The sequence below is a fragment of the Strix uralensis genome, chromosome 7 (genome assembly GCF_047716275.1).
Source record: "Strix uralensis isolate ZFMK-TIS-50842 chromosome 7, bStrUra1, whole genome shotgun sequence".
Lineage (NCBI taxonomy): Eukaryota > Metazoa > Chordata > Aves > Strigiformes > Strigidae > Strix > Strix uralensis.
Window position 1 is genome coordinate 34,502,870 of NC_133978.1, and position 16,388 is coordinate 34,519,257.

General features: G+C 38.6%; 1 protein-coding gene across 1 annotated transcript in view; it reads right to left on the reverse strand.

The window, feature by feature from the left end:
- Window positions 1–16,388, reverse strand: part of GFRA1 (GDNF family receptor alpha 1) — a 145,861-nt gene that overhangs the window by 42,836 nt on the left and 86,637 nt on the right. Inside the window, exon 4 of the mRNA XM_074875368.1 lies at window positions 15,755–16,094. Within this exon, the coding sequence (XP_074731469.1) occupies window positions 15,755–16,094 (340 nt within the window). The remainder of the gene's footprint in view (window positions 1–15,754; window positions 16,095–16,388) is intronic.

Genomic DNA, 16,388 nt, shown 5'->3' on the forward strand with positions numbered 1-16,388 from the left:
CTCACTATTTCGATATTCTCTTCTGTGAAAAATGGATGAAAATGTTCTTTTGAATATAACAACTCATGGTGCTGTTTCAGGATCAGGTGCTTAATCTTTGCAAATCCCTCTAAAAATCAGAATAGTATAATCTATGCATTTTCATCACTGCCCTAGCATTATGTAGATTTTCAGTATAAATGCTCTTTTTTACTTTTGCAAGGAAAACACAAAAGTTAGCAGAAACAAGTGATTTGCAAGTGATTTACTTTATTTGTTTACATGCTCCAGAGACTAATTATCTTTGTTTGCTTTATTGTTTTACCTGTCTCAGAATGGGATTGGATGTACCTCATTAATTGGCCTGAAAGTAGCGATGGGCAAACTTCAAAAGGTTCACAGGCTTAGTTTGAGAAATCATCCTATAAATAGACCGCAGGCAAACTGTACCTGAATTTGAGATATTCTCATGACCTCTTTTTAGTTCCATCCCTCGCTAGCTGTACTGACACCAGCAAGTCCATGGTTGCCTTCAAACCACAGTCAACTGTAAGGTTTTCACTCCCTCCCTTCCCTTATTTAACCATTTAACCTTGAGATTGACATCTGTATCTAGTTGCCTTTAATAGCTTTCAAAAGTCAAACTCTTTACCGATTCTTCTAGATGCCCTATATGTATACATAAATTTCTAAATTTCCATAAAATCTCTACTTTTCTGGTGAATATATACTGTACCTATCAGGGGACAGGCTGAGAAGAAATGGATTCCAAGGTATGGGAAGAGATAAACAGCAGCACCATGAAAAAAATCTGGGCAGGGAAACCCTATGTCACTGCAGTGATTCCTCTCTCAGTCAATAATTAAGATAGTGGCTCAGATCCAGCCTTCTGAGCAATAGGGAACAAAGACAGTTGACAGTTTCTAAGGTTTTTACAATTTCTACTAATATCTGGATGAAGTCTGGTTTAGGACAGAAGAGAGCCTATTACATCTGGCTAGTATGAAAAACCTTTGCCATGGTAGAAGGAGCAAGCCTGCTGTATGTGCAGTATTTTTGCATTTCTGAAACAAAGTAGTTCCTCAGATTTAAATTTCATTATTTATGTGATCACAAATAAATCTTTTTGGAGATGCAATTATATGATCAGCATCTTGATAATCCTGAAAACATTTCTTGCAATCATTTCATTATTCTTAAATGTCCAGTTCTCCCTTAGATTATTGGGTGCAGTGGTCTGGAGATCATTTAATACATTCCTCTTCTCTAAGTGTTTTTAAGGACTGATAACTATGGAATAACACCAGTCATTCACTACCCAGTCTGCTTAAAAAATTTATTTGTTGTAAACCCCAAAGGAGGCTAAAAATTGCTCTGCTGATCCCTTTTGCATACAGCTTGATTTCTATGTTAATTCCTGAAGAATTTTTGTGGTCATAAAAGGTAATGATCTGACAATGTTGCACATTTAAGTTTTCATAAGCCAAATATAGTTCAGATAGCTCTGGTCCAAGCATTGCTGGACATCACCATACACCTCCTCCCTAGTGAGTCATCCAAACTTCATACTATCAAAGTTCTCTCTCTCCTGAGCTGTTAACTATACCTGATATTTATGTGGATTCATTTCCACTGGAGATAAAGTTAAGGCCAGCAAACAAAAACAGAGACAGACCTCCATCTGCCATAAAATAACTCCACTATTTTCAGCGAAGATCTGCTGATTAACACTCACTGAAGATCTAGCCCCAAACACTTCCAGCAGACTGGCACTGATGAAAGTGTGCTCATCAGTGATACCAAAACAGTGGTACTGCTATTTATCTAGAGAGAGACAAATATGCCTAATTAGAAACCATAGAATCATTTATTCTAAAGTAATGCACATGATATTAAGATCCGTTTGGGTAAAAGAGACAGTCCTTCTAGGGATGCTGAAAAAGAGCAATCAGATGATAGCAGTCCTATAAAAAAATGCATAGTATTAACTTAGTGTTCCTTCAGCAGGAAGCAACCTGTAGGTAGTAACTTGTGGGTAAGTATCTAACTCACGACTGACCAGATTGGTAATCTAGAGAACAAATAGAGCTTGCAACATGTGTGCCCCCTCAAGTGTGCACAATTTTACATGTACATATATGTATCTATGCTAGATGTCTGGATAGAGAGAAAGAGGCAGGTTTATATTGTACATAACATGTAGCAGAACCACATTTAAAAGGAGCTATTAATTTATTTTTCTGCTGAATCACAAATCCTATTTGTGCACAGCAGCACTAATGATTTTCTCCTTTCCTTTGCATAAAAAGAGGAACTGAAGAGGACCACACAGAAATACTCTTCCTAGGAAGAAGAAAAAAAAAAAAATCTTCTCTTTGTAGGGCAAAAAACCCACAAAGTAAATGAGTCCTATCTTAGCCCTGGAAAATCTCCTCAAAGTAAACTGCAGATCTGTAAAGCTTACTTTAAATATTTTGTATACCACTAACTAAAAAAAAAAAAAAAGAATAATCCTATTGGCAAATTCAAAGAAAGTCTGCTCAAACAACATACAGTCTTTCTGAGAAGAGAAAAAAAAATCCCAAACCTGCTATTCTCTAATGCTTTGTATTAGCACCAGTAAAATCATTTGTAACAGTTAAAAATACGAAGAAACCAAAGTTAATTTGTTTTCCTTATGATAGTGGTTCTTCAAATGCTCAGCAGGATAAATCAAAACTTTCAAATTTTGCTTACAAATAAGCTTTGCTAATAGCAGTATTGTGTTTAATCTACATATAATTTTTGAGGCAATTTAATTTTATATTACCACAGCCTGTTGCATAGGCAACATTGATTAGGTTTTTATTATTTTTTATTCTCAAGGTTTTGTAAAAGTTCTTTGATGTTCTGAAGTTATCTTTGATATTTATCTCTTCTCCCTCTTTAAAGTTGGTCCACTCAGCTTCAGTACTGGTGCAATATTTAAAAGCACGATGTAAATGTTGAAGTTGCAAAAAATATCTAAAACTGCATTTTTAGTTTGGACCTGGTGTAAATCATGGCCTATTGGAAAGCAACTCTATGAACCAGACGTATGAGTCCTCCCCAAGAAGTACCCCCATCACTGGGCTAGCAGCTGTTGATTTCTCTTCTTTTTTTCTCTCTGGCTGTATTCATCTTCAATTGCTGGTACACAGGGGCTGAACCTTCAGAGAGAGAAATCTCTCTTAGCCTTGCCTTTGCATTGGTGATTTTCAGATCAAGGCAGACATTGAATCTGGGTCTCCCGCTGACTGCACACACGTATGCTGTGATGTCCAAGTGAGTTGTTACAACTACTTGCCGAGCTGGTCAATGCAGGGAGTGACAGCTGCTGTCCTCTGCGCTCACCTCTGTGATGTTAAGTGAAGCGTAGACATGGTCACTGCCACCTCTCTTTACATTGCTCCTTGTGTTTAGGTACCTATTTATGGCTCAACAGCAGTAACATAAAGAGTACGTAAATGCCAACGCTGAGTGACTGGGGTGACTACCCTAATTAGTCAAAGCTGCTCTAGCGTCTAGACACCATTTGGCAGACACCGTATAGTCACGTAAGGGAAGTGCTGCATCAATATTCAAAACAGAAAAGAAGTATAAATCTGACACTGAAAAAATTCAGACTAAGTCAATGAATATGTGTCATAGTGATAAATGACACCATTACAGAAAGAAAACAAGCCAAAATACTTGTTCTTCTTTTGTGGGGGTCAAATACAGTATCCTCCTCTATAGCTACAAATAGCTCCCATATAACTTGGGTGGTGCTATTTCTGCTGGGATGCACTAGTGGCAAGAGGGGTTGGTATGTGGCCAAACTAATGGCTTCACTGTTGGAGGAGCTTTTCATTTTCTCTTTGTTTCATAAACACACAGTGAGTGGGCAGTGAGAAAATGAGGCAAAGGCTACATAAGAAACTCTATCAACCAGTGAGATGAAAAAAGCCTCAGAGCAGCTCTATCACAAGAGACATGACCCTCCCAGCACCTAGTAACATAGCTTTGACCCATTTTTTTTGCATTAAAAGACACTAGAGCTGTGTCATACTAATACATCTTATACCTCCTTAGTTATGTACACACACTGTTGAGCACCTGTGAGAAACTATAAATTTTGACAGGTTTTTTAAACGGTCATTTTTACACATATTTATTAAACAGCAACTCCATTAATTTTTTTCAGCAAAAGGGTTAGTTTTCCTTCGGTTGCCACCCTTCTCAAATAATGACAGCATCTGGGCCCTGAGGGCACTAATGTCCCTGCCCGCCCCTGGGGCTTCCCCTACCTAGCCTATGGCCCAGGACCCCATTCCAGCCCCCCAAAGGCCTCAGTCCCTGCCCCAGCGACACTGTAGGACCCTGGTCTCCAGTGCCCCACGGCCCTGGCCTGCCCAGCCATGGGCCTCACTGAGCCTGGTCCACCCATGAGCCGATGTCCCAGCCTGTCCACAGGAAGATGCCCAAAGCCTCATGGCTGCCCCGCTCCCAGGCTGGGGTGGCAGGATGAGTCCTGCCTGAAGGGTCCTGCCTTGCCTGTCCCAGGGGGTTCCCCATGGACCTCAGGGAGTCCCCAGCCCATGCTGCACCCTGACACACAGCTCAGCATTTCTTCCTTTTGGGAAGTGAGAAGCAAGGGTAAAAAAGTAAAGATCTGATAGCAGACCATTTGGCTCCCAAGACTTGAAAACTGAAAAAAGCAGTTTCTCTCACATGAGCAGGCCCAAATCTTTTGCAACATTGGCAGAAACCATTACAGGATCTTGGACAACAAATATTAGCTAGTAACCAAAAGAAGATGGTTTTTATCTGGTTTTGCTTCTGTTTTGTTTTTTTTAAATGACTGGCAGCCCACACAAATATTTGATTCTGGATTTGATTTACCTCTAAAAATTATGTTGTTCATATGGACATAAAATACACAATCCCCAATTACATACAGGCAGCCTATTTGGATTGTGGAATAACTGGATATAGAAGCAACCAGAGACCACGCAAGACTCATTCCGTTGCCTCTTAGCATCACAAATGTTTTTTCATTCAGTTGCCTCTTAGCACCACAAACGTTTGCTCAGAGCATCAGGCACAGACATGACAGTCCACCAAAATCGGTTCCCCTCCAGCTGAGCACCCACACTCGGCCCAGGCTGGCTAGCTGACTGTCTGTACCATGTTCTCCACCATATCTGCCAGTACCTATGTTACCCAGCATTTTTGTTTACCAGGGGAGTTCCAGACATCTAGTAGCCCAGATAATGGAGAGCTAACTATTAAAAATTCACTTATGCAAAATGAAAAATATTTCCATCTATGCATATCTATATTTTAAAATTAACAGTACATTCTATTTTTCTACTAACAAAGCTCATTTTTCTAACAAGTGCTCTAAAGCAAGCATACCCCACAGCCATGTTCTATTAATGTATTTTATGCAAAGCAAAATAAAGTTATATACCATTTTCTGTTAATATTATCCTTTCCCCTTGCTCATGTCATCTGCTAGAGACCTGTTAGATCTTTTTACACAATGTCTGCTACAGAAAATCAAAATAACTTAACAAAACACTAATCTCAGTTTATCAATGTTAGGTAAATCCTCTGAGTGACTCAATATTGTGCATGAGAGTAATTTTAATTTAATATATTAGGTTTCATTTGGGTTTAAGGAAAACTATGAAGCTCAAATGTGATTCTAAACAAGTATGATTTATTTGCAATTGGGTAATATAAACATTTTTATACTACTGACCTTTTGTGTAATAAAACCAATTTTGAAAAATATGGTGCAAATCCTGAGCACAAGATAATGCAATAAAGAATTAGAACAGTGATTCTCAGATGCAGTGACACAAAACAGAATTTTCTCTTTCTGTTTGCAAAAAAATTACCTCACATCATTTTTTAGAGGCCTGTTTGAGAGAACATCTGGAAAGCATTCCACAGGAAATCAAACCTATATTAAATATGTTTTGTGGGGCTCTGTTTCCTTGCATTGAGTTTAAGCATGCACAATGTGCTTCTGTCTTCTCAGCTGCAAAGAAAACACTTCTCTGAGAATCTTCTACAAAATGATAGCTGAACTGTCTAAATTCCCCACTATCAGGGGATGCTGGTAAGATTTCTATTTAGTCTATCTGTCTCTGTATCAAAGCTCTCCAATAACATGAACAAATCCACTAGGTGATTTCCGAGTACCATGAATTTGTATGTTTTCATTTCATTTCCTTTATGCTGTTTAATTTGAAGCTTCTAAATATAAATGACTTGTCACGTTTAAAGATGTCCAAGCCTCAGAATGTCTCTTGATAGCATGTTACTCAGGAAAGAACTAGTGCATTATGGATAGAGTTCTCACTTCATTAGCTGAGCAGACAGGAGTGTCTTTGAATTACAGGCTGGAAACCTAAGAAAATCATTGTCACCCTCAAAAAGCCAGCCAAAGAAATCAGTGCCTCTGCAAGTCTTTGAGTGTGCCACTGGATGCTTAGGTGTTTATTAACAACTATATCATGAGTGCACACTGAAAGGATGTGGTTCCAAGTACCTGAGAAAGACGTCCATGATGATAATATTCTCTGTAAACACTTGAATAAACTGTAATAGAATATTGCTGGCTCAAGCATGAAACTGTTATGGAGTTTGGAGACAGAAAATCATCTAAAAAGCCCAATACAAGTTCTCTCTTTAAAACAAAGGTTTCTGTTGGCAGATGCACTGAATCATCAGGTTTCCTAAGGTTATGTAGGGATGCTTTTTGCATAGGAAAATCCCTCAGTGGCACTCTGGTATGTGTGGTGGCATTCCTGAAAGGAACAGCTCCAGTGTCACAGACCTGGCTGAAGAAAAGAAAAGGTGCCCAGTGTGTCCTTGCACTCAATTGTGCAGGGTCTGTAGGCAGCCAGCACAGCTGAAACTCATCCTGAAGTTACTCTAAAAACTGTTCTGACTTCAAAAGACAATAAATATAAAATCAGAACTACAGCAGATAAAAGCAGATTAGAGTCTCTTTTATATGAACCCTTTTTTTCCATGCACAAAACAAGCCCCATCAAACAGCAAATCAGAAAGTTCTGGCACTAGCAAACCAGTATAGCATTGATCTTATTAGACGTTTTACTTGCTTTTAGAAGCTATATGGATATATAATGCTAGTACAAAAATCACTGTTTTGTAGTATAAAACTAGAAAATAAACCATTTTTACCAGTTAAGGATGATGTGGCTGTCTTAAGAGGGTTTTTTTCCCTCCACTGTCAAAAAAACCTGAACACGGCCACTGAGGCTGAGAGCTGACAGCCTACGATATATCCAGATGTTTAAAGAAGTTTCTCTGAAAGACACTGTCCATTCTGAAGAATATTTTGCAATGCTGCATGATGGCCAGTTACTGAGATGTATCTCCAGCATTTCACAATGCGTAATTAGAAAGGGGAACATCATAACTGAGAGGACAACCACTGTAATTTATGCTTGAATTGGAACAAAAGAAAGTGAACTGAACATTCAAACGATACGGTCAAGTTTTAATTTAACAGAGGTCTTAGTCACATGTGCTTTATAATAGAAAAGCTTGCTGTAATGGTTTATAGAATGTGCTTGAACAAATGTAGTGTAAGCACAAACATATGAATGTAAGGTCATCTAATAATAATCTCATGCAAAGGTCACCATCAGCTCACTCTATATTTAACAGTAAACACACATCAGAAAACTTTTTCTGTGTCACTTGTTTTAAAGTCAGCAGATAACCAAAACATAGGAAGCAACCACCACCTCTGCTGAGAAGTCTTTGCGGATACTGGTACATTTACATCTGGCTGCTACTTAACAGTAGTTACTCCATCAGTAACATGGTAGTGCTTAAAAAATAATGAAAGAAATGCAATTTCTATTCAGTAAACATTAAAATGCTAAAATTTGAAAATATGCATGTGGCTGTCACTTGGTCTGTTGAGAAACAAAGTTTTATTTTTAGTTCCAGTGCTTACATTTTCTTGCAGCTATTTTAATAGATGAACTGCCACCAGAAATATTCTCTCACTGGGACCTGATGTAGAATGATATAAATAACCTTTACAAAGTCCAGCATAATGGAATGGTAAAATCAGTTGACATTCTTTTAATTAGCACTGCCTGAAGATTTACCTACACAGAACAAGAATAGCCAAATTCATCCCTGGAATAAATTCACTGAAGTCACTGATGTCAGAGGAAGCACACTGGGAATGGACTTGATATAATAGCTCTGTTATTCACATTAAACATACAGCAGCTTCTTGCCTGTAGCACATACATGCTTTGAGGTAAATGAGAAAACATTTTATTAAAGAAAATTCTACTGTGTGATATATACACCTTTTCTTTGCCCCAGAAACAGCATGTTAGCCAAATGCGACTGGGTGTACACTAAAAGGGATCAAAAATCTCTTCACCAGATTTAACAGATTAGTGGGTGGAAAGTACTCATGCAAACCGGTGGATGTGAAACTCCTGCTTGCTATAAAAATCTCTCAACTAACAATTCAACAAATCAGCGGTAGCAGTAGTTTTATTGGAACCCCATTCAGCAAAGCAAATAAGTGTTTGATTACCCATAAGAACATGAGTAGCTCCAAATTTAGATCTATATTAAAAGTTTAATGCCAAATTTAACTTTCCTGAATTTCAATATTTTTGACTAAACATGAGTGAAACTGCTTCATTAATGTATGTAGTTTAATCTTTCCCCCGTGATAAATGAACAGAACAAAATGGGTCACATTTGCCCTGTCATAACCCTTCCTGGCTGATCTTTTTAATCTGTAGTCTTCTCAGTTCTTATAATACAGAGGCAGTTTTCCTTTCTCACTTAGAATAACAAAATAAGCCTTTTCAGATAAAATGATACACAGAGATGAAGGACCACACTTGGATGATACAACTGCCCCCAAGTTCTTAGAACTAAAGTTTACTAGTGGCTGGATTGACATGGAAGGAAGGGTATCTAAATACAGCCTATAAAACTCTAATCATTTGTATCCAAGTTTATTTTATGATTGCTCTATGTTCACACACACACACTTTATTCTCTCTTTCACTTTTCCAACCCTGTAGGCAGGTAATAATGAATATTCAGTGCCATGGTTTGTTCTTAACCTTAAAAGTAACCAGAAAGAACTAGCAGGACCTCAGCCACATCAGAGTTACTGCCAAAGTTAAACCATGCAAAAAAGAAGCCATCTGAATCAAATGGTTCTGACAATGTTGAGGTATAACTTGTGTTTTACAGATAATGGGCACAAGAATTACGCTCCCTTTTTGTGGAGACTGGGTTTCAGTAATCAACAGAGGTTCTAGCTGACTGAAGGGATGCTGCTTGGAGAGTTTCAAGCTTTCCTGACAAGAGACCTCAGCATGAAGATGCTGTCTAGTTACTGCTTCTTGGAGCATGAATCCCCTGGTGCATGATGCTCTCCACATTGTTAAAGCACAAAGCAATGTGAAAGTTGGGTGCAGGAATAAAGCTGAGCCATTTTTGTAATTACTATATCCTTGTGTCTTTGTTTCTTTTGAAGAAATGTCAATCACCCAGCAAGCTTTTAGTCTTCAAGGCCCTCTTAAGCAGAACAGAGAGGGTATAAATGAGGACTGGCCAAGCAGATCCTGGCACCGCAGAATGAGATCCAACTACACTTTAACAGGAACAAAGCACTCCTGTTTTGCTGGGTATTCTGAGTTTTGGATTCCAAAGGGATTTATGGATATATTTTAAGGAGGAGCTGCTTGATTCATTGGGAGTTTTATTCAGAGAGAAGAAATTAAAGATGACCTTTGTTTATTGGGGGGAGAGGAGAGTAATACTATGTCTATATTACTCTGCTAACGAAAGACATCAATGTAATGAATCATGTAAAGGACTAGAAGGAAAGAAAATAATACAATATTGCAGCATTTTCTATCTTTAGTTTGCCTTGACTTGAAAGGGTTTTTGCTTATTTTGCAGAGACCGCATTAATTTTTTTTTCCAGGCTAGCAATTCCCCACACACGTACTCCACTACACCATCACATTTCCTCTGCAGAGCACGCCAGCTTCTGTCCCACCTCCCCCCAGATCCTATTTTTTGAATTTTCTAAACTGTGATCATTCCTCACTGTTAATTCATTAAAATGAATTAATGAATTAATTCATAATAAATAATTCATCTAAAGAATAATAAAATTAATTAATTCATTAAAATAAATTAATACCTGGGGTTTTTTTCACTTAAATAAATATGGTACCTCTAGCAATATATACATATATATATATATATATATAAAAATCATCCTTCTTCAAATTCAGGCTATGCTTATAGATGCGAGGTGAGCTTGTGGGCATGATGCAGTTTATGGGCCAAAAGGTAGCTTTACATTTTTTCTTATCCCCCTCGGTATTTTGCAGACACAGGATCTTTCCTGATGTCACACGCAGAGAGAGCAGGAGGATTTGCAGGTAGCCTGAGCTCAGGCTAACCCTATTACACTGCAGACATCCTACATCTAGTGCAGGGTGAGTCAGGCAGCACAGGAGGTTTTTCGCCCACTCCCTGACTCAGTCTCCAAACATACAATACAGGCATAGCCTGCATGTCTCTAGAAATCAAGAGTGTCCCTGTTTTAATGTCCTTAACAGCATTACAAAAACTATGTTGTTGTCCTGGTTTTGCATACCCACAGCAAAACAATCATCTCAAGGAGCTGCCAGACGGCTTTGAGTGCCAAACTGATATAAATACCCTGGAGGGATGCAAATCCAGCTCTGTTATACAGAACTGTGTAACACTACTGTGTGCTTCATGAAAATATCCACTAAGTGTCCTTTTCACACATAAAGCTAGAGCCAGTCTGAGACTGAGCAGCCAAACTTAGTAGCTGGCCAGTGAAATTGTAACCAGTATAAGCTACAAGAGTCAGTAAGCAAGGTAGCACCTAAGTTTTCCTTCTCATTTGCTGAATTACAGATAACCACTGGACTGTGGCAGGATACTGAGGGAAGAAAAGAACAACATGCAGAGGAGCAGGTGAGGAAGGACTGTAAGTGGCAGTAATAGAATTCAAATGCAGCAGAAAGGCAGTGAAAGATAATGATAGGAAGATCTGGAAAGAGGAGATGAAAGGAGTCTAAGCAAGGGGAAGAGGCATGAGAAAAAAGTAAGGGAGGAAGTGAGAGAAATGAAAGAGAAGTGTAAGGAATAGAAAATTTGAGGAAAAGGGTATATTTCTTCTTCCCATCTTCTGTCTCTCCCCCACATCCCTTTAGTGCACCCCTCCCTGCTACTTGTTAATGCTGTGACTGAAGAAGGCTCCTGCCTAACACAAGATGCTGGGCTCCCCCTCTCCCGTGGCAGAACAAAAAAGGCTGACTGCAACATTTATCTCATCATAGACTTGCCTACAGTGTTTAACCACCCCCTCCTCTGGCAATCTTATCCATGAGGGTGTACAGTTTGCAGGAACATGTTGCAGGAACAGCCCAGAAGTCTTACGCAGAGAAGTCACTTTTACAAACAGGTACTGGTATAAAGCACTTGCAGATCGCACATGCCTTACAGAAAAGAAGCACAGATACAGCGCCTCCCTTTCCACGGTAAATTATTATTTAAAATGTTCAACAGAATATAAAGAAGGAAAATTAATTTCTTGGCAAGTTTCCTACATTTTCAGGAAAGTAGCAAGCAGCTGAGCTTTTGTTCTAGCTTTTACTGTGGATGAACTCTTCTACGCACTGATGAAAATGTTTGCATATTTCCACACAACCTTCTTATACTTCTGGATGCAGGTTTCTTTCATACAGAGTTGAATGGGTGGTTGCAACAAAATTGACTGGATAGGACAGGTGACCAGAAACTGGTCAAGGGGTAAGAACACACCAGTGAAAGCACATTTATAAAAATTTAGCTCTCTGAATACTCAGTGCCCAAAATATCTTTATGGTCTTTTCAGGGAGATGACCCATCTACTGAAATCTAAGAGGACATTTAATTATTACCCTTCAGACACCCCATGAAGAAAATTTATTTAAATATATGATGCAGCCGTTTTTACTTTTTTTTTCAGTATCAAATAGCTGTAGCCAGCAACATGTGCTTTTTACAGAACTAAAGGCAAAACATTAAGAATAGTATTTATTTTAGCCAAAATAAAGGTCCAAACAGCTGTCTTCTGAAATTAATCAAGAACTACTTTATGGCTATTTCACCTTAAAAATGAGCCTCAATGACCTGACCAACCATTTTTAATTAGTAGTTGTTGAGGACAAGAAAAATGTTGTTACCATATTCTTATATTAACAAAAAATTCCTCATTTTATGCTACCTTTCTTTTCAGATCTTTGCAGCACGTGACTGTATTGATACTATTCTTTTAATAAATAATGTGTCTGTATCATTATCATTCTGGTCAGTGCCTTATGAATATTACCAGGAGACAGAGAAACTATGCAAATTCAAAACAGATTATTAAAAAGGCCAAACTAATGACTCACATTTTCACTACTCAAAGAAAATAGTATTTGAAACACTGTTAAATGTGATAGTGGCAAAAATGAAGCAGAGCACCCTGCATTTACAGCAGAATGGTATTTTTAAAACATGCTAGTCAACTTTCTGGGTTTAATTGGTGGCTGAAGTGAGCAGAACAGCAGGTTCCATAGAGGTGTGAGCTATTCCAGGACAACATCATTGGTGAAAGTTTTTGACAGTGTATTGACTTTCCTTAGAAGTTTTGTTTATGTTCATAATAAAAAGGAACTCTAATGGCTTCTTTTTGTTCTTTCGTTTTTTGCTCTTCTTTTCAGTGAGCATTGACAGGCATGCCTGAGAGACTCCAGTTGGTTTCAAAGCTGGATATGGACTGGGATACAAGTAGAGGCAGCAGAAAAATGACAATGAAAGCGAACCATTCAGTATTCTGATGAAGTTGAAAAATTAGGACTATTTACATAAGTCAGAACTTACTTGTATTTCCTGACATTTTTGGTCCCTTTCTCCCTCAATCGAGAGTTTATGTTATATAACAGATAGATTAATTAATAAAAAAAAGAAAAAAAATTAAGCAAAGCGTCCTGGCATGTCAGTTAGTGATATCTGCAGTTTGGCCAAATCGCTTCTCTGGTCTTAAAGCTGTTTTAAAAATAGATTCTATGATATGTGCATCCAGGTCAAAGCTTTTAAAGAGGATCCAAAACTGAATGTTTAAATACTTGTTTGCACAGGTCCAGCTGATATTTTACACAGAGTACGGGCAGATTCAAATCTTGTATTTCTGAGTAAGCAGCATTTGTAAACCAAGGTACTTTCAGAAACCCTTTAGAACTTGTCCCCCTTTTCTTAACTAGCATTATGAAGAAGCTTTAATAGGCATGCAAATAATAGTTTCTAAATTACTCTGTTTCACAGTAGGCAGAACATATTCTCAAATTATTCTCCCATTTAGATACTCTTTCTGATTTCAAAATGAAATAGAAGGTATCAGAGCTAGAATTATATGTCTATTGACTACTGCTTTTAATTATTTTAAACATATCTAGAATTACTACATAGACTGACAAGTATCAGTGCCAATACATTCAATATCAGGGAGGAGATCTCCCCTTTGTTTTCTCCCCTGCCCAAGTCCCTACTTTCCTGCGGGACAAGGGGAACAAATCACACCAATTCCCTTTAAGTGCACAAGTCATAGAGACAAAATGTCTTTTGCCTTATTATGGATATGTTGGAATAGCTCTGCTGCTGATTCCTCCTCTCCATGACAGTAGAGAGGGAAAGTATTAAATACACCAGCAGTTTAGACAGCCCAGGAGGTATTAGCACCTACGTGAGATGACTCTTAGCAACACATCAAGCTTGCTTTACCTCAGGCATACAACTTAAGTGCTGCATTCACTGACTCTCCCCCAGACCCTGCAGGCATTTGCCCACCCTTTCCCTTTTACCAGGGCTGCCCCTCACAGCCAGGTCTCACTGAGCCTTGGAAGAGTCCAAACTTTTCAATTTTGGCGTTTTAAAGCAAAAGAAGCCACAGGAAGAACCTGTAAAGAAATCAGTTTTCAATCCATTGCTGGTTGCAATTTAGGGCAATGGGAGCAGACATTTTACCAAGCTTTCCTCTGCAGCGTTGCAATGGAGAAAGCACAACACCAGACTTGTGAAGTCAAATTAAACAAAATGCGATTAAAAACTTAGCTGCTGAGACAACATTAGATCAAAGCTGACCAAAGGAAAATACAGTCATGAGAGAAGTAATGGCATTAATTTAAGTAAGCAATTCCTGAACACTACAGCCTGAATAATAGGAAGAACTCTCCCTATAAAATCGTCTCTCCCATTTTACTGGTACTGTAACACACTGGACGTTTGGCAGAAAACACAGCAAAGATACTGTAACTCTACTAATTAACAGGTCATGTATATAGGGAAGGCAATGTATATAAGCAAAACCACTAATGGCACAACATGGAAATGGATGGAAAACATGTGGTTCTGAAACTACACGTATCCATCTTTCACAAACTGCAGTAGCACCAGCTATGAAGGTGCTGAATGCAACTCACTGGATTAAAACGAGAACCCTGTTCTGATTTTAATCTGCTCTATTATGGGTCAGCAGGAAAGTGGCTGCAGGTTTCCCCTGAACCATCGAGGGTAGGGCGCTGCTCATCTCCTCACCTGTGAACAACATTCAGGCACATCTGAGGTGTTATGGCTAAATGTTTAAGATTAGCAGTGGAGATCTCATAAACAAACTGAAAAGCAAATATTTTACCAGGCATATATAAGTACTTATTAAGATTTATATCTTATCTTCAGTGCCTTTGACATTTTACAATAGTGTTTATTTCCTTACTTGTTAATTCACAGAACTGGCTAGTCTACAAGGAATTTACACATTAGAAATTAGCAAGATTGTTGGGCATAACTTCATAAATATGACATTAGCACAACAACGTTCTAATATAAACATACACAATGCTAAGTAGGAATAAAGCATCTCCTAAGGGCAGAGGAACAACCTGCAGGGAACTCGCTGAAGTCAAAAGGACCCAGTTAGTCCTGTGAAGCAGCGCTCTGTGGTGCCTCTCGGGGCTGAACACACAGAGGAAAGCAACTGGGAATTAGGTAACTGCATCAGTGACCCTCCAGTTGTATCAGCCCAGCATTCTTGCCAGGGGAGAGGAAATAAAACAATTCCAAGTTTAAAACAGCTCTCAAAACAGCTCTACAAAGATCTAGTCTACAAATATGGGCTCCTTTTTTTCCAGTGAAGAAAAAACCCACGAGTAGTCTGTGTATTGTGACCATTTATAAAGTGCAACATGTGGCTTGTATTCACAGTTATTAGTGCTCACACGTAAGATTACAATGACAATAAATCCCATTATAATGAATAATTCTATTTACACCTGGTCACTAATGGGACATAAAAATCATTCTGAGACATCATTTCGTAGAGACACCTAATGAAAATGTTTCCAACAAAAACCTGTAAAAATTAAACTGGGGGTTTAAAGATTTATCTGTAATGAGAGGGAGTAGCTGTGAACAGTTTTGGAGAAGGCACACACTGTAACCAGATTCAGACTTTTGTTATTCTGTAAGGATGTTGGGGACGTTTGCTTTTTTCCCTGACTCATCCTTTTCCCTAGCAGATATTCTGACCCTTAGTCCTGGCAAATCCAGCAGTACCAAAAAGTTCTCTCTGGTACCTCATTAATCACTCCCCTGCCATGTGCTATCTTACCTGCAGATGTAATTCTTCTTGCAGGATTCTTGTAAATTCAGGCAGTTTGGTTTCTCCCTGTCCTCATATGAACACACAGGAACAATAGTCTGCCGTCTCCTTTCTGTACAGGCTACGTCTCGACAGGAGCAGAAGAGCATCCCATAGCTGTGCTTTGGGGGAACTTTGTCAAAAAATAGCCGGAGGGCCTTATGACACTTCCGCTTGTTACAGATTTCATTAGACGTGCTGCTGGTGCAGGGGGTTATGTAAGCAGATCTGAACCTCTTGCAGGTATCATTTAGGTTACAAGCTTTTGCTGCATCCAAGCAATTGTTCCCCTTTGAAAGTACTGGCTCCACTAGAAAAAACAACACAACAGCAGTAAGAAATGCGTCACATTTATATTGTGTTTTGATGTTTGTGTTTACTTCACTGTTAATGAGATCCTGATTATATGTATGTTACATATAAAACTTTCAGTGCCAGAAACTGCGACCAGTCCTTATGTTTCTTAGGGTAATGGTTTAACGAGTGAACAAGAGCACAGGCATGCGTTAAGATCAGAATGCTGGCAAATAAATGACGATTACAGCGGGCAGGCTGTACTTCATCTTCTTTGTAGTAGACATGCAGGATGAATATTGGGTAAAAC